A 27956-nucleotide genomic window follows, 5' to 3' on the forward strand; every position below is an offset into this window, starting at 1 on the left:
TGTTCTTTCATCCAATGAACCAAACTGAGTTTGAGAGTATTCCATTTCCAATCATGACAAACTGCCCTCTCCACAATAGTTACATTCATTGAATTTACCGCTAATAGTTGCACGAAGACAGCTTATATGACTTAAATATGTGAAACATAAAACGAGACCACAGAGAAGATGAAGTTTATTTGAGCTTTATGGAAAAAATGCAGTTCTGAATGGGCAAACCTGTCCATGCAAAGTCCTCTATAGTTTATAAGAAACACTCCATCCATGCACATCCCACAAAGACACATGAACCATCAATGCTTCATCGTAACTACAACTATGGGCTCTCTTACCTGAAACAGAACAATCCATACATTTAAGCTTTGCAAGATTTGTACATACATTAGGATTATGTCTGCTTAATTTCTAATCAATTACTCAATTTGTGTATTACAAGAATACAATATCCCTCCAAGCATGGATTCTGAAGTCCATGTGAAACCTGGGATCAAATCCCTTAGCATCCTTCTGTTTCCAGGCCTTATGCATGTCGCCTACCTTTGAGAAACTCTTGCAGAGGGTGAACCACCAAGTGATACCGGAGGGACATCCAACTATGGGCATGCTTCCCTTCCATAGGAGCCCCATAGTGAGCCCAAAATAAATTAAAAAGAGGTCATGTACTGAGGTTTGGATTTCAAAAACAAAAATATTTTACCTCAAAGAATTAGCAGCGAATGAGCACCATTATCTTTCATCTTCACTCGGTGGCTTATCTTCATCCTCCTTTTGCTGGGACAATCGATTATGATGTTGCAATCAGCAATGACGTAAAGATCAAATATCTATACTATATGGGCATTTGACTTGTACAAGTAATGGTAGTCTTCAACAAAAATTTGCAAATTAGAATGACTTAAGTTTTGAGTTGAGAGCATCAGTTCTTCAAGGCTCTAATCTTTACTATTGCCATATTGTTGCTGCTTCATAATGTGCTAATGTATTTGCTGTAGCTTATCAATTCTACTGGTTATAGTTCAGTTTCTTTGTCTTTAATGGAATTAACACTGGGATCTGGCAAGGGGTTTCTACTTCTGATTCCTTCTTATATCAATGTTCTTGAAGTTCATTCATCCAAAAAAAAAAATCTTCTTGAAGTTCAATTGATCAGAGAAATTGGCCTCCAAGATCTGTCACTCATTTGAGTTGTAACATTTTTAGTCATAGCTGGGAGTAGGAATAGCCTCAGTCTCAGTTTTAAATTAGTCTTAAGGAGTCTAAATCAATGGCTGAGTGTTGTGTGCAACTCAAAAAATGTGCAAAGGCCAGAGTCCATGGAAAAATATCACCTCAATTTACCTGCCCGTCAATTTCCTCAATTCTCTCTAATAGAGGGAGGTGGACCCCACTCCGGGCAGTGTGTTCGGGCAGGGGATAGGGTGGTCATTTCTGCCCCAATTATATGGAATTGAGGAAATTGAAGGGCAGGCAAATTGAGGGGATAAAGATCCAGAGTCCATACCCACAATTTTATGAGTACAGTTTTTTGTGTTGTGGGAAATTTTCAGTACTAGTTGGGTGAGATTCTCAGGTGGCTTACCTGGTGAGATTTCAGTAGCATCGCAGGTGGACTTCCTGCTCCTCCATTTTTTTTTTGGTGAATAAAAAATTCATTACCAAAAGGGAGAATACACAAGGAAAGAGAGGGGGGGGAGCTATACAAAAAGATAAGCCCTAAGAAGCCGGGCCATCATAACGAAAAAGGGAAACATAAAAACCCCAGGATATAACAATATGCCTGTTCCTTGGGGTATCAACAAGAGGCTTAAGGGGGAGCATGTGGAGCTTAGAGCTAACATCAAAGTAGATGGCTTTCCAAATCATGTCAATAGAGCAAGAATTGGAGGTCCATCTACAGAGATTCCGCTCCATCCAAATGTGAGAAATAGCAGCCCCAAACACAAGCTTGCCGGCGGTATCACATATTGTACTACCCGAAAAGACCCTACTCAACCAAAGCCACTCCCTCTCGAATGGGAGGGGTCTCCTGCTACGGTGCCAAATAGAGGCCAAGGCTTTTTTTTCCAGATGGAAAGGGCTAAGGGGCAAGGGAGAAAAAGGTGGTAGATGTCCTCATTTCCATTCCAATAAAGAACACAAGAGGAGGAAACAAGGATGTGGCGGTGAAGAAGAATTGATTGGATGGGGAGGCAATGGCTAAGGGTTCTCCAAATGTTAAAGCTGTGGCGGGGGATGTGGCCTTTGAACCAAACAATGTTGTACCAGGGGACAGGGGGGGTATGGAATCTGAGAAAGTCCAAGGCTGAAGAAGTGCTAAAAAACCTTTTAGGGGAGGGGAGCTAAGTAACCTTGTCCGAGAGAGAAGGGTTGGGGGTAGGAGGGGAGGGAGAGACACCCAGACCTGGGTGAGAACGGAGGAAGGGGGAGTGGGGAGACCAAGATCCTAGGGAGATGATTGTGGAAGAAGAGGGGGAGGGGGGAGAGACGCACAGACCTGGGTAAGAAAAGGGGCGAAGGGGGAGGGGGAAGACCAAGATCTAGTGTCAGGGGAGAACCCTTGTGCATCCCTTCCTGACCTCAGATTTCTGAGATCTTCTGCAGGCCAGTAGAACTATTCATATAGACCACTCAACCTAAGTTTTAGGTTATTTTGAAATTTCTATCTGCAATACATGTCATTCACGCATTGATCAGGGATAAATGATTTCAAGCCAGGGAGAACTGATGTAATATTGGGTACCAGCTCAAGTACCATTGCAGACAGAAGACCAGGCCAGAAAAATAGTGTGGTTCTTGTTTGAACCAGTTTTCTGGTTCAAAATCTCTGCGGTTTCAAATTTCTACCTCTCCTTAAAACCAGAATGATGGGGCTTGCTTTTAGGCTATTACTTTCTTCATTTTATTATTACTATGGTTTTTTGTCAAGGCTGGAATGACAATTATAAATTCCAGACCTTATTTGAATCAGTTTCCTTTTCAAAGTCCTAGTTGTGTTAGGATACTTCTAAAGCATCCTGTGAATGGGAAGGTTCCCAATTCTGTTTTGTTTTATTTCATTCTTTGTTGGATCAGTCTTTCCTTGTTTGAGTCTGGGACTGTCCAACCCTATTCTATATAAGCATGCAAGGGACTACAGCCTCCCCACGATTCTAATGAATGGAATAGAGTTTTTGCTTGCTGCTTCTGTGGATTTCAGATCAATATTCTGCTGTGAGATTCAGTAGAAATCCCAGTGGATCCCAGATTAGGGTACTGGTGGGATTACAGCCCTACAATTCAGGTGGATTCCTGATTGCTACCTTCTCTTCTTTCTCCTCTCTCTTTTCCATTGATTCAGGTCAGGTTTCTGAACCTTTCTTTCCCCTATGACTGCAAGTTTCTATTTTCTTTCATTCTGTTCTGCTGTGCTAAAATACTAAACTGATGGGTAATATTATGCTCTATTTTTCTTCAGTTTACTACTCTGGTTTCCTGTTGCTATTTGCTAATTCTAGTTTCAGTTTCTCTATTGGTTTCTAAAATCCTTTTTCAATTCTACTTTCGAAAATTTTGGTTTCTAAATCCAAGATACTAATTCTGGTTTTGGGTTTTGTGTTTGCTGTTTAATCATAAAATTAATTCATTCAATTAATTCTTTTCTGAACCACTTGGAAACTGCTATCGGTTTACTGTTCTGGATTTCTACTCTAGAATCCAACTCCCAGTAGAACTGTAGAAGTACTCCATATCTTTGAATCTGACCAGCTAATTTTATTCAAAATTTGCATACCTATTTATCCTTCTAAAACAGACCTTCGACCAGAGATCCTGTTTTGAAAGAGCTTTTAAGTTTTCTCCTAAATCTGATTTGTTCCACCAGCGGTTTTGGATTTTCTCCTGGTTTTCTAAATCCTAACCCTATCAGGTGATTAGAATTCAATTACTCTCAAATACTGAATCAATTCTACTTGAATATTTAGGCGGGTTCAGTGGCAAGCAAAATTTGGCTGCATCTGGTCCGCCATTCTTGCTATTTTTAAGATCATATAATTACCACTTTGAATTCTTCACTTCTTTGGTGTTTCTGTCAATCAACATTAAATTTGCTCGCTGTCTGGTTTGATTCCTCCAATCTGGTGAGACGTTTCCAGATCTCAGATTTAACTCTTGGATCTATTTGTTGATTGGGAATTTGATTTCTACAAGGTGACGGTTTCTGCCATGATAAAAGATTAAATTTAAGTTACTGTTCACATTTCTGTTTACGTGCTACTGTATCACTGGTTCTTATTTCTTTTATTTGTTTTTCTAAACAAGAATGCCCATGTTAGGTGTGTTTAAATAGGGCTATAAGATTCTTTTATCTTTCAGTTAAGTTATTTGTTGTTTTGGACAAAAATGTCCCTATTATTAGAGTTATTGTAATTCAAGTTTGCTAAGCTTATATATATGCCGTTACCTCTCGTAATTGCTCATTCTTCTTCAATCAATTAACAGAAATTGCAGAGGAGCAGCTCTTTCTAGGGCTTTTCTATTCCTTCTCCCTGGGTTTCGTTAGATTTCAGCCAGATAAATCAAAGCAGACGACAATGGTTATCGAGTCCTTCAAGTTTACCCTAGATTAAGTTCACTTGAACTTTGAAACCTTAGGCTGACTGGAATCAATCTTGCTCCATGGAGAATGTACAATTCAAGAGAAAAACTAATGAGGCACAATATTATTCTGCATCATGGTTGACTGGTTAAGAGAAAAACTAATGATGCACAAAATTATTCAGCATCATGGTTGACTGGTTAGAGATTAACAAATACCAATATATACTATAGCTAAAAGATGAAGTTAATATGGAATCATATCAATCCACAATAAAAATCAAATGAGCCTACAGAAACAAAAGAAATCACATAGACCACATGTAACCAACATTATTTAATGTAAAGATTCAGATCAAATGAGCTCACTTCTGATTGCCCCTGCAGAGATACAAGCAAATCTTTCACAGAAGGATCATTTGGGTCAACTCCTGGAAGCTGAGAGAGAAAAGTTCCATGACATTAGCAGGTAAGTTAATACTGATCATTTATGGAGTTGGTAGATGTAAGTGACATACCGAACCAAGTATAGATGACAGAAATGACTGGTCTCCCAACACTTTGCTCATCTCTGTCTGAGTTGCTGAATCTTTTGCACCGTCTTGGACAGACATTTGAAGAGCTTCATGCAGCAGACAAAGGGTAACAGATTAGCAAATAATAGAACTAAATCCCAGACAACTTTATCAGATGGGAGACAACATTGCTCAGTCATCCCTTTCATATACCTAGTCACCCATTATTACATATAAAACATGAACTAAGTTAGTAATGCCAACCTCCCGAGTACTCCCAAAAGATTCAAGACACCAATATTGCTAGATGCCAGGAGTAACCAGAACTTCAGGAAATTTTGTTGAAATAATCCAAAAATAAAGGGCAAAAGAAGAAATATTTGAGAAACAATGGGAAAAAATAAAATTTCCCTATGCTTTAAAATAAGCATGGATACGGAATAGGAGCCAAAAAGTATCTATATAAAAAATCCATGAATGGAAAACAAAAGGAGGACAAGTACGCTCAAAGTAATCTTATTTTGAGCACAAAAGATCATGGTACTGCTTCCCCACAAAGTCAACATACTGAGAATATTTTTTTAATTTAATAATTTCATTCCTTAAACTCACGAACATAATGCTCAGTTTCATACCAATCAGTTCATTATTTTAGAATAGCACTATCAGAAGTATATTAGGTCTATAAATGTACATGTGGATATACATTTAGATCTCAACTCAACTCAAGTACTCAACAGAAGTCCTTATCCAACTGAATGGGGTTAGCTACATAAATCCTCCTTTGCCATTCAACTTTATTAAAAGTCACACTCATTTTTAATCCAAAACCATCTATGCTTAATCTCACCACTTCTACCAAAAGCCTTTTCAGTGTACCCATTGTTCAAAGGTCTTCTAATGTAAGACAGTACGACAGTAAGAAAGCTAGGACATTGATGCGGAAGCATGCTAGAGAGAAATTCCTCTGGTTTGATAAACCATTGCATCAGTTTTGATATTTGGGAGCATTATTGCAGAGAATCGGACTATTACTGTCAATTTCCCATGGGTCTAATTTTGAACTCATCCTTCAAGTGTGATTTTGGTGCCTTTTGAAAGGTTATCAAGTTAGCTATCCAACAAGCTAAGATCTTGCCATTCAGAGCTATATTTGGAAATTTATGACCAATTTTCCAGAGTAGTGCCAATCTGAGACAGCATTACTATTTTAAAAAGTCTCATCAGATCAGGAGTTTTATCTTGAGTTTATTTAAAAACTAATAGTTTTATTTGTTTAGGAAAGGGGTTAAGCACCAAGGAGTTTGCTAAAATTGTAATCAGGGTCAAATAAGAAATTCTAATAGGAGTCAAAAAGTAAAACTCGTGTAGGAAATTAGGGGATGTAGGGTATAAGGAATGGTTCAGCTTTTGGTTATGGTGGGAATGTAATGGGGGACCGGAAAGGAGAAAGGAAAGGCTTGATAGAAATCAGAATTAGCAGGGAGGGAAAGAGAAGAAACAGAAGAAGAAGAAGAGTGCGCACGCACACAGCCTTAGGCTTCAATTCATTCTTCAATAATCTGTCCAATACGTTGATTCCAACCATATAAATAAGAAAATAAAAGACTTGAAAAAAAGGAAACAACTACTCTAGGACTCTTAACAAAAAAGATAATTTAAAACTTACTAAAACTCATCCTATGAATCCTACCCAAATTAAAAGATCTCCTTACATAATTATCACAATAAAATAAATAATAAAATCCTAAATATCTACCAGAATAAAACCATATTTGGATCCGGTTAATCTCCATCTGGATACGCAACTGAATTTGGGTTGGTCCAAGGTAGTGCACCAGTTGGATCGGCCCGGTCCAAGATTCTCCTGCATTAGAATGGTTCTCTTCCAAGTCGTTTCATGTTCAAACCCTACCTTTGTTCATGGTGAGCTAACCCTATCTGATGCAGATAAGTCACCTAAAGGGTTTATTTTATTAAAAGTAAGCTTTAGGTTGGGTTATGTACGTGTTGGGCTTTTGATCTCATGGGCTTACTTTGTATTGGCCAATTTAATGAGCCTAAAATATGGGTAGAAAGTAGGAAAACGGAATTTACTTCATTAATTTAGTTAGACTCCTGTTTTGAGTCCATTTTTTCATTATTTTAGTTTCCTTGTCAATATATGTTACCTTATTAGTTAAGGATTGGGTTAGGCCTTTCCATTTTACTGTTTGTTTATAAGGGACTACAGCCTTGTACATGAATTTGATTAATGAGATTGAGGGGGGAAAAAACATAGCCTTGTGCATTGCTCTGTGAGAGCGTATAGTAAGATGCCATTGGTCAGAGGCCGTGGGTATGAGACCTGGGAGAGAGTGGGATACTCGATCCAATCCTATTCTTCTTTTCTATTTTCCTCTTTGTTTCTATATTTCAATCAATTTCGTTGTGTGATCTGCTACAAGTTCTTCAATTGTTGCCCAGATTTTTGAAAACCAAATCAGCATTAAATTTTATTCAAGAAGATCCTGCCTGGGGCTAGGTCCTTCGTGATCCAGCTCTATATTATTTGGTTAAGCAAAGGCGGTGGGCAAGATCGACGGTTGTGGCATTCTACTTCAAATTGAAGATTCATCATGCAAGTTAGATTTGACATCTCTACCAAACTCAAGGACGAGTTTTTTTTCAAGATGGGAAGAACTGATGTAGATCACAAGTCCACGTATAGCCGCAAGAACAAGCCCCAAAACCAGCCCAGTGTAGTTGTAGCCTTGTAGGATTCAACTGCTGTAAGAGGCAGCCTGGCCTGATGATGTGACAGGTTTTGTTGGTTCGATGGAGCATTTCTATAAAACTCGTGGTCGATTTTTTTTTCCAAGCAGGGGAGAATTGATGCAGAGAAGTCACCTAAAGGTTTTATTTTATTGAAAATAAGTTTTGGGTTGGGTTATGTAGGTGTTGGGCTTTTGATCCCATGGGTTTACTTTGTAATTGGCCAATATAATGAGCCTAAAATATGAGTAAAAAGCAGGAAAAAGGAATTTACTTCATTAATTTAGTAAAGACTCTTGTTTTGAGTCAATTTCTTTCATTATTTTAGTTTCCTAGTCAATTTATGTTACCTTATTAGTTAAGGATTGGGTTAGGCCTTTCCGTTTTACTGTTTGTTTATAAGGGCCTACAGCCTTGTACACGAATTTGATTAATGAGATTGAGGGGGAAAAAACCATAGCCTTGTGCATTGCTCTATGAGCATGGACCAAGAACTCGCAAGATCTCGCCGAGATTCTCGGTTTTTTGAAATAGCGAATCGAGATGCCCATCGAGTGATTAAATTACATTTTCTCGTCGAGATCTCGGCGAGATCTTGGTTCAACATCGTTTCAAGTGAGATGGGAGATAAATGAAAAAAAATTCAAAATCTCGCCAAGATCTCGGGTCATGGGGCATGGTTTCGGGTCTCGGGCCATGTTTTTGATCCATTTAACTCATTAAAAGAAGCCATCTCCACGGAACTTGCTAATCTCGACGAGTTCTGTCAAGAGGCCTCTTTAGCTCTCTCTTCTCACTTCTTCTCTCAAATCCTCTCTTCTACTCTTCATTTTTTCCATGGATTGAAAGCTTTTGGAAGGCGATTTTGCTGCCAAACTGAAGATTGAAACTCACTATTGCAAGATTGATCAAGTTTTTGAAGGATTTTTGAAAGGTAACCCATTTTCCCTAAATCTATTTTTTTCCAAAAAAATTGATGAAACCTTGGTAGATTCATGTGATTTTGAGTTATGTTACACAACATTGGCCGATCTATCACTTGATGGAGTCCGAATTAATTTTTTTTAATTAAATTTTTTATTATAATTTCTGGAAAAAAAATAACTTTTTTCAAAAAAGAAATTGAAAAAAAATGACTTTTTTCAAAAAAGAAATTGAAAAAAATAGGATAAATACTTATTGTTTGGATGTGATTTTCATGTATGTTAGACAAGTTTGCATGCTCTACAGCCTCATGGAGTCATTATTTTTTTTCACCTATTAAAAAAAAAAAAAATTTCAGATTTAATAATAATATTATTAAAATGTTTTAAAAATATATAAAATTAAAGAAAAAAACCTGTTTTTGTTGGAAAATTATGCACAACATATGTACATAATGTCCAACTTCAAATGGTATCAAATACATCATTATGTTATAATATTTTATACTTTAAGGTATAATTATTTTTAATAAAAATTGTAAATATTATTTTTAATTAAGTAATAAATACTAGGGTTAGGGAATAAATAAGAGATAGGTATTTGATTGTTCTAGTAGCTTCATATTATGTTTAATAGTTATGAATACAATACTTTAAGTGTTTAATACTTTACTTTAAGTTTGTAATAGTTACTAATACATGTTTTTTTATGTAACAGTGTCAAAAATAAGATATTTCTTACACAATGGGAGATATAGCATGGTTACATGGAGTCCCGATGTCTGAAGACAAAAAGAAGTCAAAGTGTAACTACTGCGGAAAGATTCCAATTCTGGAGGAGCAACTAGGTTAAAGCAACATTTGTCTGGTACAGGCAAGGATGTTGCCTCATGCTGAAATGTTCCGAGCCAAGTGAAACTGGCAATGGCACAAAACTTGAGAGGAGTACGAACAAAGAAAGCTGAGAGGGAAAGACAACAAATAATTTTTGATGAGGCAGTTCTAGAGAGGCCTCGTGTAGAGATCCGTGGAGCAGTAGGAGATGATACTGAATATAGGCCTACACCTGGTGAGTTCGAATCAGAGGCTGAATGGAGGATTTACCAGCAGACTTTGGCAGAGAGTAGACAAAGTTTTCATTTTGAGAATATAAGAGCATATGAGCAACCAAGAGGAGCTGGTGGATCTGGCTCAGCTGCACCAGTGCAAGAAGATGAGAGGAGGAGAAGCACTGGCACAAGAGATATCCCACGGCCCCAAGCCCGACCACGAGCACGTTCCCCAGATCCCATTTCTTAGCAGGATCCATCTACCTTTAGGCAACAAGATGCTTACCAGCCAACCATCCCGCAAGTGTTTGGTGGTAAACAAGAGGAAGCACGGAAAGCCTTCAGCAAGTTCATGCTATACAATGGCATTCCAGCTAATGTAGCACAAGGAACATATTATAATGCATTCCTTGACGCTGCAGGGAGGGCTGGCCCAGGATGGAAGGGGCCTACACCATATGAGTTATATAATGTATATTTGCCTCAAGAGGCAGAGGAGCTGAAAGAGTACATAGAGGGTCTGAAGCCAAAGTGGGACACATATGGGGTTACTCTTATGGCTGATGGTTGGGCTGGACCTACTAGACAGTCCATTATAAATTTCATTGTGAGTTGTAATGGGAAGACTGTATTCTTGAAGTCTGTTGATGCATCAAGCATGTAAAGGATGCATTACACTTGTATAAGTTACTGAAGCAAGTGGTGGAGGAAGATATAGGAGCAAAGAACGTTTCCAAATTGTGACGGATAACGGTTCTAATTTTAAGAAGGCTTGAGAGAAATTGATGAACAAGAAGAGTAAGAGGATCCGCCTCTTTTGGACTCCATGTGCAGCCTATTCTATTGATTTAATGCTGAAGGACATGGGGAAAAAAGCTTTGGTGGCTGGTGTGGTCAATAGGGCAAGGCAAGTCACCAACTTTGTGTATAACCATGGTTATGCTTTAGCCATAATGAGGGAAAAATGCAAAGGGGATTTAATGAGGCCTGGTGTCACTCGATTTGCCACCAATTACATTGCATTGAAGAGCTTTCAGACGAAGGTGATAGGTCTGAGGTCAATGTTTGCAAGTGAACAATGGTTTGGTTGGCAAGGTTCTAGGACAAAAGAAGGGAAGGCAGCACAACAGAACATTACAAGTGATCAATTTTGGAAGGACTTGTATAAAGTTGTTACCATATTAGAGCCAGTGGTGACAGTACTAAGGATGGTTGATACGGAGAAAAGCCTACCTTGCCCCACATATATGCTGCCCTGGAGAAGATGAAGGAAATGGTCCGAGCTGCAATACCCCGAAGTGCTCGGTCATACAACATCATTAATGAGCGGTGGGAGAAGCACTTGAGTCATCCATTGCATAAAGCTAGTGAGTTCAACACTTCAACATACTTTAAACTTTATATGAGTTTTTACATTTACATATTCAAAACTCAAAAGTTCTAAGTCACTAACAACTTATATTTGTGGTTTCCCCTTTACTAGCATACTATTTGAATCCAAAGTACCAGTACTCACATAATCTTGGGCTAGACACAGATTTGTTGGTGGCAGTTCAAACTGTTATTGAGAAGTTGGAGCCCAATGCCATGACACAAGCTGACTGCAATGATGAGGTGAGAGTATGGGACTTTGGTACTTTGGTAGTAAGTAAAGGAATGTAATTATTAAATAGCAAATACTAATGCCTCTAACAATGTTTGAAATTTAAAATGAAAATAGATTAAATTCTTCAGAGAGGCCTCAGCAAGTTTTGGTCGAAAAGCTGCAGTGGAAGGTAGACAAAAGTCAGACCCTGGTAGGTGGCAATGTGGCATGACATTACATTTATGAATTATAATTTTATCCCTTTAGAATGCACATATTCTTAATATTCTATGTTTATAATGCAACTGACTGGTGGGTGCATTATGGTACAAGTTCACCCAACCTGAGGAAGGTAGCAGTCAAAGTGCTCTCACAAACTTGTTCATCCTCTGGGTGCGAGCGCAACTGGAGTACATTCGCATTGATACACTCAAAGAGGCGGAACAGATTGGGTAGTCAACGACTGGAGCAGCTGGTGTATGTGCATTATAATATGAGACTAAGGATGAGGCACATACGTGAAGAATTTGAGACCAATGACAAAGATCCTATCGAACTAGCCAACATATTCCAAGAGGACTCTGATGATGATGAGGATCCCCTATTCCAATGGGTGAGGGATCGTGGTGCACCAGATATGAATGAGCCTGGAGGTAGGCCCGACTCCACCATTGCGTCCGTAATCGGTACAGATGTTGACGACTATATGTCGCAAGAGGGGCGTGCACATTCAGAGTCACCGAGACCTTTTGAGGCTGCAACAGGAACTGCTCCTGATGATGATGGCGGTGATGGTGATGGTGATTGTGATGACCCTGCTGGTGGTAATGCTGGTGGTGGTGGTGGTGGTGGTGGTGGTGGTAGTGGTGGTAGTGGCATGTAGAGTGGTGGTTATTATGATGATCGTCATGAGGGGATGCGCGAGCAATACCAGCATGAAGTGGGAACGTAGGAGGACCCTGTGCGTTTCATAGGTGAGCCTCAGTTTACACATGCCACACAAGATCAAGACCATGGTGGTCACAGAAAAACGTACAAGAGAAGGACGGGTCGCAAACACAATCAACCTCAGCATGATGACACGAGTATGAACACCATGCTAGCAAGTTTTGGAAGCATGAGTATGGATACTGATAGTGAGCATCAGTCGTGGCATTCATCTCAACCTCATCATCACTATGATTATGGTCAGGAGAGCACCGGTTCTGAATATAGTGCCTATGGTCAGTTTGGCCAGTCAACACATGAGTATGACTATCAAAGCAGTGGGTCTGGCATTGGGTCCACATTCCCAGTCCCATACATTCCTCAATATGACAGTAACAGAAGCAGTGGCTCTCACACTTCATGGCAACCGTCTCACGCCACTGTGCAACAGCTATACCCTAGGATAGGGGCCTTGCTATATGTGGATGACAACTCTTATATGACTGTTGTGGAGAACTATATGCAACAGTGGAGCAACAATATGTCATGGGAAGACTATGTGGGACAAGTAGGGAATGAATATGTGATTCAATCTCATTTTATGTGATGATAGTTGTAACTTGTAACATTGTTAAACTTAAGCAATTTGATGTATCACTTATTCACTTTAACATTTGTAATGCTTATTAAGTTGTTTTACTATTAATTGAATGTTTTGCTAACTTTCTATTACTAAATCATGTCATTAATGTATATAGTATGGTATTTTAGTACGTAGTCGCCTACCAACTTAGGGTCCGATGTAAAACAGAGATTTGGACTTTGTTTTTGCAAATTATGATAATGCCATTGTGTTTAAATGGCCTAAATTAGGCTGTATACCAATTTTCAAACCCAAAAGAGGTCTAAAACCCACCGAGATAGGCTTCCGAGTCGGAAAAAAAAAATACACAAACTCGCCGAGATCTTCGAGCCGAGATCTTCGAGCCGAGGAGATCTCGGCTCGACTCAGTTTTGGTCTGGGCCGAGATGGCTCCAAGACCCGAGTATTCGAACCTTGTCTATGAGAGCGTATAGTGAGATGCCATTGGTGAGAGGCCGTGGGTGAGAGACCCAGGAGAGTGGGATACTCGATCCAATCCTATTCTTCTTTTCTATTTTCTTCTCTGCTTCTATTTCAATCGATTTCGTTGCGTGATCTGCTACAAGTTCTTCAATTGTTGCCCAGATTTTTAAAAACCAAATCAGCATTAAATTTTATTCAAGAAGATCCTGCCTGGGGCTAGGTCCTTCGTGATCCAGCTCTATATTATTTGGTATCAAAGTTAAGCAGAGGCGATGGGCAAGATCAACGGTTGTGGCAGTCTACTTCAAATTGAAGATTCATCATGCAAGTTAGATTTGACATCTCTACCAAACTCAAGGACGAGTTTTTTTTCAAGATGGGGAGAACTGATGTAGATCACATGTCCATGTGTAGCCGTAGGAACAAACCCCAAAACCAGCCTAGTGTCATTGTAGGATTCAACTACTGTGTGCCGCCTGGTCTGATGATGTGACAGGTTTTGTTGGTTCGATGGTGCATCTCTATAAAACTCGTGGAGGATTTTTTTTTTCAAGCAGGGGAGAATTGATGCAAAGAAGTCACCTAAAGGGTTTGTTTTATTGAAAATAAGTTTTGGGTTGGGTTATGTAGGTGTTGGGCTTTTGATCCCATGGGTTTACTTTGTAATTGGCCAATATAATGGGCCTAAAATATGGGTAAAAAGTAGGAAAACGGAATTTACTTCATTAGTTTAGTTAAAGTCCAATTTTGAGTCAATTTCTTTCATTATTTTAGTTTCCTAGTCAATTTATGTTGCCTCATTAGTGAAGGAGGGGGTTAGGCCTTTGCTTTTTAGTGTTTTGAGTCTGTTTACAAGTCTTCTATGTAAGTTTATAAGGGACTACAGCCTTGTACACGAATTTGATTAATGAGATTAAGGAAAAAACACATAGCCTTGTGCTTTGCTCTGTGAGAGAGTATGGTGAGATGCCATTGGTGAGAGACCAAAATATGATGAGAGGCCATGGGTGAGAGACCCAGAAGAGAGTGGGATACTAGATCCAATCCTATCCTTCTTTTCTATTTTCTATTTTCTTCTTATTTTCTATTTCAATCGATTTTGTTGTGTGATCTGCTACAAGTTCTTCAATTGTTGCCTAGATTTTTGAAAACCAAATCAGCATTAAATTTTATTCAAGAAGATCCTGCCTGGGGCTAGGTCCTTTGAGATCCAGCTCTACAATACTATCTTTTTTCTTACTCGGTTTACAGTTCTATTTGGGCCCATTGCCCACAGATTTCGTAAATCTCCTACATCAAATATTTTGTCTGGAGTGTGGCTCATAGCCATGCAATTTGGCTCATCGCATGTGGGACCCGCCTCGATTAATTGATTAAAAGTTAGTTATGATAATTCTAAATATGTTTGGTGGTTCTCCCATTAGTTAAGAAGTGGATCAATGATGCATTTACGTCCAATATGGGCAAGTAGGAGTTTTTGTTTTAGGCTGCTCGGTTATTTTTGTAAAACTCCGCCAGTGTTTTGCTGCCGGTCCCAAGCCCAGATAAAGGAGGAGGGTTGATTCGTCGGGTCAGCAGCCTGCACCCAAAAAACTTGAGCCAAACTCTTTTTCATGGATTCTAGGACCTTATATTTTCGACTTCATGCTAGGGCGTTAATGTAGAAAAGCTAGGCTGCAAGAGAACAACACTAACAGACCTACAGAAATCCAGAATTGCAGTGACCAAAGTAACAGAACATATGGACAGAAAATAAAAGAACTAATAACTCTGGATCAAACCAATGCATGGAACTGATATTATAACTGAGGAATGGTCTAAGACCTAAATCTTGGACTCATCCAATGGGAAGATTTAAATAAACGGGTAGGAACAGAAATTAGAGAGTTAAGGAAACAGAATTAGGAAGTGACAGGAAAATCTTGTAACTTTCAAGCCAGCAATCACACAGGCTTTAGACTTGGATCGAAGATAGTAGAGTAGGAGAGGAACACCATATCAGAACCTCAACACAATCCAACAGTTAGATGTTCAGTAATCAAAGACTGAAGTTCGACATACAGGGCTATCGCATACACAAACAGGATGACAAAATTATCAGGATTTCTAAAAAGATCAAGGAGCAGAAATAATCAATTAATAAGGAATAAAAGAGAACTGATATTACCTGAACTTCAACCACGATAATGAAGAATTGGGGCTGGGTATCACAGGAACTGGTATGAAATAGGGAAGAAAAAAATAAAGAGAAAAGAAGAGAAAAAGAAAAGGATATGTTCAAGTCTCCCACTTGAACTGCAGAGCAGCCTCCCACCTAACTAGTCTTCCACTAGGGTTTCTGCATCCCACAAACCTGCCTCTCAAAGTCACAGCATAACTCTGGGAGAAGCGGTGAGGAAAGATATGGATAACCAAGGCCTTGTATCAAGTGTGACCTCAAATGGAACTGATTGGAGGGTAAGGGTCCATGCAGACAACCCCATTTTGTTGGGATAAGGCTGAGTTGTTGTTGTTGGGTTATTTTTGTAAGTTGACAAACAGTATTTTAATTATGTTTAGCAACCATGGAGTTGAGTTTGTTTCAAACTCTTTGTCAGTTCTTCCTGTTTAGATTACGATTAGGACTTTGCTTTCTTTCCCTTATATACATAAGCATCGATGGATACAGGATTTGGATTTTTCGAATGAAGTTTTTTTTATACTGTTCCTTCCAGGAGCTGTGGGTGCGCAAGTCTATTTCCTCTCCTCTGATCTCCTCATCTGTTACAGGTGCGATCTATCCCTTCTCTCTCCTTCATTCCTTCCATTGACCCTTGTTAGTCTTCATCATCTTCTATGTTTATTTCTTCCTTCCTCGTTTCTTCCTCTTCTGTTAAAGTTTTCTTTTGATTTCTCAGTTGAACTCTGTTTGGGCGGTACTTGCAGCCCCAAACATTGAAACCAATCTTCTTCTGGTTCTCATCGGATCAACTACAGATTTTGAGGTGGTGTTGGTGCTAAGAATGTAGGGTCAAAATCTGGTCACGGTTGGAAGTTCTAGAAGGTTCCTAATCTACTATTCCTACTGATTTCAGAAATTATTTTCAATTTCAATAACCAAATACCAGCCTACCGGTCTGTTACTGGTTGTATTCAGGAGGGCTGGGGGTTGCGATAACCTCAAACCAATCAGTTGTCTTATGAACAGAATCCTCCATTTGAATCAAGTCTGACTTCTGTGTATAGTGAGGACTGAGGAAGAAGAAGGTTATTACTTCTTAATTACATATAAGGATAGTTTCTTATACAGTTACTCAAAAGCCCTTCTGACCTGAGTTTCGATTCTAATTTCTCCCACTCTTGTGATATTCCAGTTTAGTCCTTCTCTTTAAAATTTATTATCTTCTATTCCTTGATTCTGTTTACCTTTATTTCAAGGGTCCTGGACTTTGGCATATTTACAGAATTACCACTAGCATCTTGTGTTTGGATTTATTCATTCTTGAGGGGCCATAGCAATCCAAATTTAACGGTTCAAAACCCAGGATTGCATTTAAGAGTTACTCAAAAAAATGTTCTACCTTATCCCCAAAAAAAAATCCTTCTAGAAATATAAGTTTGCCAGAGATGGGTCTCTATAATGGAATAGATTCCATCCGGTGATGTAGATCAATGGTGGTTAGAGAATCCAACAATGACCTGTCCAAGTTCATCCCCCCATTATCCTAGAGCATTTTTGGGAGAGATTTTTTTTAATTTCTGTGTGACCCATGCCAGCTTGTGTTAGAGAAAGATGCTGCCAAGAAGCCATAATGCGTGAGAGATTTTCTGGTGAGGCCCAGATGCTAAGAGATGTGATGGTTTCCTATAATTTAGGATTTTAACTGTATTTATTATCTAGTCCTTGCGTGGGGGACTTAGTAGCTTTAAGATAGATTCTTTTTTTAATTAGATTTGTTTATGTAATTAATAGTTTTTAATCCTAGGACTCTTTCTATTTCAGTTAACTAAATAAATTGGATTTGATTTCTAAGTAGTTTCCAATTAGGATAACGTTTAGCTTGTAAGGGGATTTCTTAGGAAGGATTCAATTGCCGTAATTAATTAACAATTATAAGTAAGGTAAAGCTGATGGATTTCAGTAGCCAACGAATTGAAAAAAAAAAAGAGTTTTGGTTTTGAAACCATTCCATGCAGTGAGATGCAGTGAGATGCAGTGAGGTGGGAGACCTCTGGGTGAGATACCCTTGGCTGAGACAGCCTTTCCCCTTCTCTTCTCCAATCAATACCTCTCTTTTCCCCTATTCTGGTTTTATTTCCCTGCAAATCTGAGAGCAACCGAGGTTCCAAACTACTGCTGGGATTCATTAAATCAATAGAAGATTTCATGCTGTACTGCTACCATAGTTGCTGATTGAAGAAGGCCTCCAAATATCCTGTAGATGCTTCTGTTCATTGAAGAGTCTACGATCCTCCTGTAGAGTTGGTTGCAGCCTACCTATTCTATATTTCCTGGAGCTCATCTCTAGATCCCCAAGCCACTCTTTTTAAGTATTGAGAAACGAAGAAATAGGACCCCTCATTGAAGCACAAGGAGCCCAACCTGAGGCCCATCAAAGGCCCATGTAAAGCAGAATGTCCAAAATCGAGGCTCAGGGGCAATGGAACCGTACAGGACAAATCCTCCTGGTCCAGTTGTTTTATGGTAGCTCTGCATTTTTACTGAGATCTGATAGTCTACATTAGATTACAGATGACAAAACAATAAACCCAGCTTCCATAGAAAAATGTTATAACTAATAGCAATGCATACATAAGCTGATAAGGATAAGCAGATTGACAACATATATTTAAAAAAATAAAATGAAAGTAATAAAACAAAAAACAAAACACGTTGACAAATATAAGGACTTTTTCTTCTTTTGGGTACTCTACACATAGAAGTGCATGCACAAGAAAACACATATAATGAATAATTCTAATAAATGTTGCCCCTTCAACAGAACTTATACTTCAAACCTTTTATCATGACTTATATTTAGCTTCATGTTTCTACTACATGAAACTACATAAGTACGAGTGTACGACTCAATAGACATCAGAATTGAATAATAAACAAATGGTAGAAGCTAATTGTGTTTGAGACATACATTAAAAAAAAAAAAAGCATCTCAATAGGAAATAAGAGCTTACCAAAAGCCAAATCTTGATCCTCTCTAGTTGCCTCCAACATATCTGTGTCCACTGAGGGACCAGACTTAGCATCATCCATGGACATTGCAATAGCCTGCTCTAGTAATGCTGCCTCATCATCCTATTACCAGTAAAAGAGCAGTTAAAGAAAAAATAATTGGTTGCATATCTAAAGACAAAGAGGATCAGTAAGTGCAGTTGTCCAACAACTTTTGGGAAATCCAATCTCTATCAGATGCACCATTGACAAAAGGATCTAGAAAAAATAAAATTTGGAATTTGTGAATTAATAACATCTTCTATCAGTAGCATCCAAGATTTCCTCTCATTTATACCCCATGAAAATTTTCAGGTGACTACTACACAGATATCCTAAAACTTGTGTCAGGTCAAGAAACAAAAGTCTGGATGTCGTATGTTTTGTAATGACTCCTGCTGTAGCAGTGATTTCCGCCCAGGTTGTGGAATCTGCTATCGTTTACCCAAGGGAGTGTGATTTGTACAATCTGGTCTTCTACTGTTAGCTGGTGTCATAGTTCCAATGTTTCGTCAACGGCCTGCAGTTTACAGTGCATCTCTGCTATCATCTTGGTGTCTCCCATAACCTACCATCATGTTGTTGCTGCTGGTATCTCTGCCGCTGCAACTTTTTGCTTCTGCTGCTGTCCCTGACGCTTTGATGTGTTACTGCTGCTGTAGTCCCTGCCACTGTCTTTCTGCAATGCTCCCGCAAGCTACCCCTCCGGCTGAGTTTGCTTCCACCCCCTCTGGCTATTTGCTTCCACTGCTCCTACCCTATTTTGTTGGTTGAAGGTTGAAGACAACCTTTACGGTGGGTTGGTACAAAACCCTTTCTTCTGTTGTTCAAAAAGCACCCCTCCTTTCTTCATTTATTCCTTAGTTTGTCCTTATTTTATTTTCCTTCCTACTTTGTCCTATTATCATTATTTCTTAATCTCCATTCTGTCCCTCCCTATTCTTATCTTAGGTCTCACTAGCCCTCCAAGATTCTGTTATATTACTAAATCGCCACCCCCTAGTGTAACCTTCAGCATGTTTACTGGATTGCCATTACTTCTCATATTAGAGTGATTTAATCCTTAAGGGCCTCTTTGGTATCACTTCTCATTTTCATTTTCTGACAATTTTTCACTTTTTCATGTGTTTGGTATCGCTTTGGAAACTCTTTTTTTTTTAAATAATTGAAAACACCCCCAAAATGATAATAGACTCTTGAGTCTATTATGGATTATGGTCAAAATCTGTTTTTCCTTCATTTTTTCACTCTTTAATGAGCATGTGCTCATATGACCCAAATATGAGGGTTAAAATAGACATTTGATCGTTAAAATAGAAAGTTAAGTCCCTTTTTCAACTGCTTCTTCTTCTCCTTCTTCTTATTCCTGAAACGAGAACTCTGGGTCATCCAGTGTAAATGGTTATGCCGTTTATGGTGAATAGTGAGAGATTGAAGATGGCCGAGTCTGGTTACATTTTTTTTGTCGTGGGATTTCTTCCTGCAACGAGAACTCTGGGTCATCCAGGGACTCGAAGTCATGCTTGCCGGCAACTATGAAAGTCACGGCTACCAACTTCTGCCCTCCAAACTACAGCAAGCCTGATGTTCAGCACTGGTGTAACCCACCACTAAGACATTTTGATCTCTACATGCCCACGTTTGTGAAAATTGCTCAGTATAAGGCAGGCATTGTCCCTATCCGTTACCACAGGGTTCCATGTGTTAAGACCAGAGGCATTACTTCGAGATAAAGGGAAACCCTTATTGGATCCTTGTGCTCGTTTACAATGTTGCCGGTGCTGGAGATATTATAGATGTGAAGGATGGGGAGAAATGAAACGAATTTGGAGCCAAAACTGGTTAGCGAGTGTTTATTTGCAAGGGCAAAGCTTGTCATTCCAAGTGACTACTAGTGATGTTAGGATGGTTCAATCAAGCAATGTTGCACCGGCTAATTGGCAATTTGGTCAGACCTTTGAAGAAAAACAGTACACTTGAGAGACCTTTGAAGGAAATTAAAACAGCTTTTTATTTTAATTGCAGCCATAGGGGTTTGGCAGAGGGAGACTAAGAGTAGTGAGACGGGTGGTGCCTGAGAAGAAAAGGGTTTGTTCGCAATTGAGGTCTGATGCAGAAGGGGTTGAGGGTAGTGACGTACTGGGTAGTCTGAGTTTTATCTGAATTCTTGCGCTTCACCGTTCCGTACTACAAGGGAAGAAGATGGGTGAAGAGTTGATTTGGGGAAGAAGATGGGTGACCAGTTAAAGAAATTGTAATTAAAATTATTTACACAGGTAGTTACCAAACGGTTTCTCATTCTATATTCTTTTATGTCTAGTAGCTACCAAACAGTTTTTCATTTTTATCAAAAATGATTTTTATTTTTAAATAGGCCATAATAAAATGAAAAGTGATACCAAAGAGGCCCTATGTGAGCCCATGACCAATCCTAAGGAAGGTTATTGCATCAAACATAGGCACACACTCACCAGATGTCGCCCTGGACTATTTATCTACTCTGATCTGATCTATTGCTGCTATTGATGCTCTTGTGATGCTCGGATGTTGTTCTTTGCTCAGATTTGTTTAAATCTGGCCTATCTAGGATCTTATTTGCTACGGCTGTTTTTGGTTTGGGGTTCAAGTGTTGCCGATCTTTCATGATGCTGGTTATTGATGTCATATGATGATGGATTATCTTTTGGTGTCCTCCACTGCATTCTTTGTCCATATGTAGTGATGTAGATTCTGGCCAGAGGAAGAGGCAAAAGACCCATCGGACCAGGCCCCCTTTTGGGCCAGAGCTGGACCAGCTCGAGCCAGCCAAGGATCCACCAAATATGCCCCACGATTTTGAGAAGATTCCCCTTTGACCAGTCAACTAGGATTGGTGCACTTTAGTAGTTATTATATTTAGTAGTTTCTAATTTGTTCAGTTATAAAATTTAGTAGATTCTCCCGACTTGCTGGGCTGTGCCTCTTTCCTCTTTCAGTTTTTTTGTATTTTCCTTTGATCATTTGTCGTTTTTCTTTTTTTCACTTCTCATATCATTTTCCCATTCTTCTCTTTCACTTTGCAGTTTTTACCTACTTTGTTCAACTGGATCCATGTAGCCGACCCCATTAAGTTGGGATAAGGCTGAGTTTGTTGTTGTTGTTGTTGTTGTTTATAAAATTTAGTAGTTTCTAATTTGTTCCTTGCATGTGGCTGAATTATAAAGCCTAGTAGTTCTAATTTAGTTACCTTCTATTTTAGTTAGGATTTAGTAGTTTCTATTTTGCTAAGTTTCTATTTTAGATTAGCCTCTATTTTGGAAAGTTTATATTCGATTGTTAGCTTGCGGCATCACATTATAATAAGGAACAGAATTTGAAAAAATAATTTTCTGGCCAAATTAGCCATTGAATTATGGGAGTTCCTCCTTGTTTCAATAGCTGAGATAGCTATGGGTGAGAGACCCAGGCTGAGAGAGCCATTCCCCCTACCCCCTTCTTCTATCTTTTCTTGTCTATCTTCTCTTCTGTTGTTACCCTGCTCGATCTCTGTTGGTGAATGCTGCTGCTTCTGGATACAACAATCAAGACTGCTGTGATCTCTCCTTCACTTCTGAGTTCTGTCGTTGCTGCTGCTGTTGCTGATCAAACAAGGAGACTTCACCCCCTGCGGATTCCAGTTCTGCTCCAGTTTGGCTGCAAGCTACAAGACCCCACAACTCCATAATCCTTTCATCAGATTCTGCAGAGTTTTGGAGCATAGAGTCCCCTCATCAGGTCCTACACTCGATCCTGGTTTGGGATCAGGCTCCCTCTGGTTTGCAAGTTCCATCCAGACATTCTATTTTGGTGTCATCCCTGCAACTCTCAACTCTGACATCAGAATTGCACCAGGGTTACAGCATAGGTGCACCTCCATAGGACCTCCACTCAATCCAAGTGTGAATCCAAGTTGCTGTTTGGTTTGGTTTCTACACCTAACTTCCGTACTTTCTATTTTGGTGACATCTCTCTTTGGCTGTCCCCAGCCATCCGAATTGGCTCAAATTTTGGGAGTCACTTGTGCAGGTCCAGACTTGAATTCGACCCTAATATTAGCACCTTCTACTAGCTGAAACCTGTGTTCCAGCATATACCTCTATTCTGAACCTGTGTTGGTCCATACCTTCTACTAGGGTTTGTTAATTTGTTATTGTGGGTTTACTTGGGACTAATTTTGACCTAGTTTAGTCTTACATTATGTAGTGCTACACATAAAGGGGAGATCAAAGATTATTATTATCTACTAGCGTCATCTGCTCATGTCCTTAGCAACAAAATTATCTTATAAAGATGGTTACGTATTTAAAGCAACAAGATTGTAACTTGTGGTTCCCAACAACCTTATGTTGTTTCTTGTGGCTCCCAACAACCTTATGCTGTTACTTGTGGTTCCTAGCAACATAAGGTTCCCAGCAATCTTATGATATTACTTATATTGTTACTTGTGGGTCGCAACTACGTTATGATCTTACTTGTGGTTCACAGCTACCTTATGCTGAACTATGCTGTTACTTGTGGTTCACAGCTACCTTATGCAGTATTTGTGGTTCACAGCTATCTTATGCTGTTTTCTGTGGTTCACAACAACCTATACTGTTCTTTTATCCACGGTTCGCAACAACCTATGCTGCATTTTATTTGACTTCTTTGCGAAGATTACAACTTGCCTTCTTTGAGAAGGGTTTATGATGTTGTTACTGTATGATATTTTGGCTCGCGAATGAAGTTCTCTCTGTGCTCACTGGCGTCTACAACTGCTGTATATGTTCAAGACCAGTTCTGCTGTTAATATTTGTTCTTCCAAGCTGAAAAGCCTTTGATATATATGCTCCAACTTGAGGAGTATAAGTGTACCATGAAGGGGAGAGTTTGTGTCAAGTCAAGAGTGGAGGTCTATGTTAAGTTTTGTTGAATCATTGTTATTTACTTTAATTAGTCTTTTGTTGTAATTTGACGATTAATAGGACTCTTAATACATTAAAAACAAGGACCTAGGCCACAATAGTGATTATTCTAAATCCTATCATGGCGCTAGGATTTCCCCCTTTCTTTTTCTCTTCTCCTCTTCTTCTTCGTAGATTCAGGTTGGTGATATCTGATTTTGTTTCAAGTCACTTACTAAAACTATATGCATATCGACAAGTAAATTGAAATCTCCCAGGAGAAAATGGTTTCAGATAAGGGACACAAGTAGAAATCATATATCCATTTCTTGGATCCTTATTATATCTACATTGGACGCATAGGTAGTAATCCAAACCTTCATGGAGAAGGGGGAACGAAAAAATACAGAAATCAGGTATCCCAAACTTAGGAGGAGTAAACGGGTGTGGCAAAAAGAGGAAAGAGTGGGAAAAAAAATATATCCACATATGGAAAGAAGGGGAGAAAAACCAGCTGCAGAGAGCAAAGATCATACATTCCTCAGGAGAATAAAGGAAAAAATGAACCAAGAACATTTTCACTACAAAATCTAGAAGGATGAACAAAGCAGGAAAGAAAAGAGAAGCAAAAGGGTGCACGAACCTGGAGCTGTGGATTTTGTAGTGGGAGAAGAGAAAAGGGTAAACAATAAAATGATTTAACAAATTGTCAGAATGGTAGATAAAAGACAATGAAAAGGAAGACAAGCAACAACTATCTCCTCAACAGGATAGAATGGAACTTGCTGAAAGAGAGGAGCAAAACCAAAAAAATAATGTGGAAATGCCTGATAAAAAGAGAGGATGGATTCTCCCACTACATAAATGGCATAGATTGAGATGTAGATTCAGATCTAGATTTGGTTGTAGATGTAGATATATAGGATAGTATAAACAACTTGTGCAACTATGTTCAACATATTGATGTCTAAGAAACAGAAAAATGATATATGAAAAGATAGAAACTCCTACGAGACCAACCATTAGATCATTTCTTTTGTTTTCAGATTCAGGAGCTGTAATGCTACCCACTTCAGTCATATTTGCATCCTGAGAATTTAATGGCTGCTCTCCCTTTTCGTGTCTTGCAGTTTCCTCAGCAGCCCTTTTTGCAGCAGCTTCTTGCCTTGCCCTCTCCTCTTCCATTGAAACCCTAAGGGCAAGAGCAAGCTCAGGATCTAAGTTGGGATCCACACCAAAATCAATGCCAGAAACACCACCTGCTGCAGCTGCCGCCGCTGCAAAACCACTTCCTCCTTCCCCATCTCCAGTGAATATGGGTGTGCTGCAACAAGGAAAAGCAAACTTGATCACTTGACACGTATAAACTGGACTAAACAACAAAAATGCAAAAATCAATTGAAAACTTCACCACTCACCTTATAAGTACATCAGAGAGAGCATCTGAACCAGGAGGAACATGAACAATGTGACTGCTGTCATTATTATTGACAGAAGAAAGGAGGGCTTCCAGCTTCTCCAGCTTATCATCATCATCACCAAAGTCAACAATATCAAGTGCCACACTATTCTTTTTTAACTTCCTTCCAATTGCTTCCAGGACTTTCTTGTCATATTTGACTGGACTGAAAGCATCAATCAATAATAACAAAATTAAGAACTTAAAAAGGTGACCAAAAATGCAAAAGCATTCCTAGGGACCCAAAAAGAAATCACCTTCCAGTAAAAACAATGATTCTTTGCTGCTGCTTCTTGTTTTGGCGATGCTTGAGAGTGAGCTGAGCAACTTGGATGCCCGCAGCTAAATTCATTTCACCACCTATTTCTAAACCTGCTTATACAAAGAATCAGACATTTAGCAAGTAACATATGTCAACATGTAATGAATTCGATAGTGGCGCAACTTTCTTTTTATGGAAATATTATTTGCTATTATTTAGCATAGATGCAGTTATTCCCAAAGATATAAAGAGTTTGCTCATCAATTGACCAGTGATAAGATTTAGTTCAAGGGACTGTATCTTGAGGAAGTTGTTATCTCATGCTATCAATAGGGGTATCAAGAAAGAAAGAAATAGAAGGGTGTTCAACAACAAAACTCACTGAAAAACTCAAGAAGTGGCCAGAATATGTTCAAACCATAGTTACGAGGCGCCTTGGTCGCCCAAGCGGGCAGGCTCCTAGGCACCTTGTTGGTGTCGCCTTGTGTCCAGGCCCCCTCCAACACCTTGGATCACCTAAACACCGTGACAACTATGGTTCAAACATTGGAGCCTGGGACTTGTCTCTGACTGGGCCTTCAACTGTGAGGAGTACAGCAAGTTACTAGATCCTCTTTGGTGGAATTTAATGAATTAAGACTTCTTTCAGCATTCCGAGTCTTGGTAGAAATATCTGTCCTAGTCAGAAAAAAAAGGGTGTACCCAAAGTACGAGGCTACCACCCCTGCTGGGTCTAGGAAGGGTCATAATGTACACAGCCTTACCCCCGCTTCGCAGAAAGGCTGTTTCCCGACTCGAAAATGGAGCAACTTTACCGTTGCACCAAGGTCCGCCCTCTATTGGGATTCCGAGTCTTACCAGAAATACATGTCCTAGTCCAAGTTGGATTAAAATTCCTTTGTCCTCATCCTATTGGGATTATAACAACAATCTGCCCATCCTATTGGAACTAGGATTCCTCATACAATTAAGATTCATCCAATTTTTCCATAGCCTGACATGCTCATTAGTTTAGCATACATAGTCACATCTGAGAATTTGAATGTTAGAAAAACAGAGAAAACATGAAGAGAGCAACAAGGCAATCTAACTGCAATGGATAGCCGTAGTAGTTACAAGAACAGAAAAAAAAAAAAAGCAGCACAAGCTTAACTGCAGTAAAGAAGCTACCAAATTCCTAGAATGAACCAATAATCATCCGTCCCATAACAAAAAATAAAAACTAAAGCAGCACAAGCTCAACTGCAGTAAAGAAGCTACCAAATTCCTACAACAAACCAATAATCTTTCATCCCATAACAAAAAAAAAAGTATGAATTACTATGTCACCCATAGCATATGTTTATAAACTTACAACTATTCCCACTTGTACAAAGACAGAGGGAAAAAAAAAAGAAGAAAAAAATTAATTTATTTTCTTAGTTCTTGACTAGAGACTCCTAATATAACTCCAATGACTGCTTCACCCCTTTCATGAACAAACAAAATATGAAATATCAACTAAGAAATGAATTCTATATTAAATTGTTGACCAATTAAACCACCTAAGATGGAAAACCCAACACAGAAACTAAGAACCTATAAGTAAATTGACCAAACTTTCCCAATAGAGCTCAAAATCCCAAATCTTGATCTCGTTGGATGATAGGTAATTGAATAAGCTTTCAAAATGCTCAAAAATTGTACTAAATGGAAAATGATGACCTTCCAAAAAAAACTCCAAATTGAAACGACAATAATAAATCATATAATGACTATAAACTCAAAAAGAGAAATTGCCTATGCAAATCCCCACATGCATAACTACCCTAGAACTGACTATGTACCTCATCAAAAAGAAACACCATAGTATGAAAGGGAAGTGCTCCTTCATCACGAACAGTACACAAATAAAAAACTTTCATCAGGTCTTTTAGATGATGAAACCAATTATTCCCAGCCCCATTTTTATAGATGGTTAACTAGAATAGACCATATATCACAAAAAGGGACCAAACATGTAAATTATCAGATTTCATATAAGAACCCCAACTAAAATTTCATTAGCTAAATATATCCCATACTCCCAGAGTATAGTCAATGTATAGGCGATCATGTGGACAGAGACAAAGTTTAGCGGATGGCAACAGTTCAAACTATAACATCAAAGAAGCTCAGAAGTTAGAACTCAACACCAATTCTCCTCAAAAGAAACTAAGAAATCTTACTGTGCATGCAAGCCAAGATCTTGCCAAGATCGCTAGTCGGAGTGACCAACACACGTACTCCTTTCCCAGCCATTGTTAAAACTCCCACGGTATTCTCCGGATTAGACTGCAAACCAACCAAGCCTATTTTAACTTTTGCATCATACATAAACCCTAAAATAAATTGAGTACCGAAAAGGAAAAAGTGCAATCCACAAAAAACCAAAATTAAATTAGATAGTTCATTGCCTGTGTTTTAGCTCCACAGATGAGATTAACTGCGTCGGCTTGGGCCTGAAACCGCGTAGGCGCATAATCACCGTTTCTCATCCATTCAGAGTTATCAATACAGATCATGGTAGCCTGAGGAACAGAAATATCGATCAGATGAAACCCTATCCTAAACTAAGATAGCATAAATAAATTTAACAGAGTGAAAACAAAAGGTAGTTCCATAGCTGACCTCGAGCACCATGGCGAAAGTTTGGAATAACTCGGACTAATCAACCAGATTTTGCAGAAACACACCGTTATGGGAGAAGAAGCTA

At 38.9% G+C, this 27956-nt stretch overlaps 1 protein-coding gene across 1 annotated transcript; it reads right to left on the minus strand.

Moving 5' to 3' along the window:
- Nucleotides 1-109: 109 nt before the first annotated feature.
- On the minus strand, nt 110-27956 carry LOC122658872 (26S proteasome non-ATPase regulatory subunit 4 homolog). The gene is made up of 11 exons (XM_043854011.1): nt 27872-27956; nt 27658-27771; nt 27430-27535; nt 25218-25332; nt 24920-25126; nt 24522-24825; nt 18564-18684; nt 5091-5194; nt 4942-5010; nt 698-771; nt 110-332 (listed from the first exon to the last, which is right to left on the minus strand). The coding sequence occupies exons 1-10, from the start codon at nt 27881-27883 to the stop codon at nt 727-729; spliced, it is 1197 nt and encodes a 398-aa protein (XP_043709946.1). The 5' UTR covers nt 27884-27956; the 3' UTR covers nt 110-332; nt 698-726.

Source organism: Telopea speciosissima, chromosome 4 (assembly GCF_018873765.1).
Source record: "Telopea speciosissima isolate NSW1024214 ecotype Mountain lineage chromosome 4, Tspe_v1, whole genome shotgun sequence".
NCBI classification, from domain to species: Eukaryota; Viridiplantae; Streptophyta; class Magnoliopsida; order Proteales; family Proteaceae; genus Telopea; species Telopea speciosissima.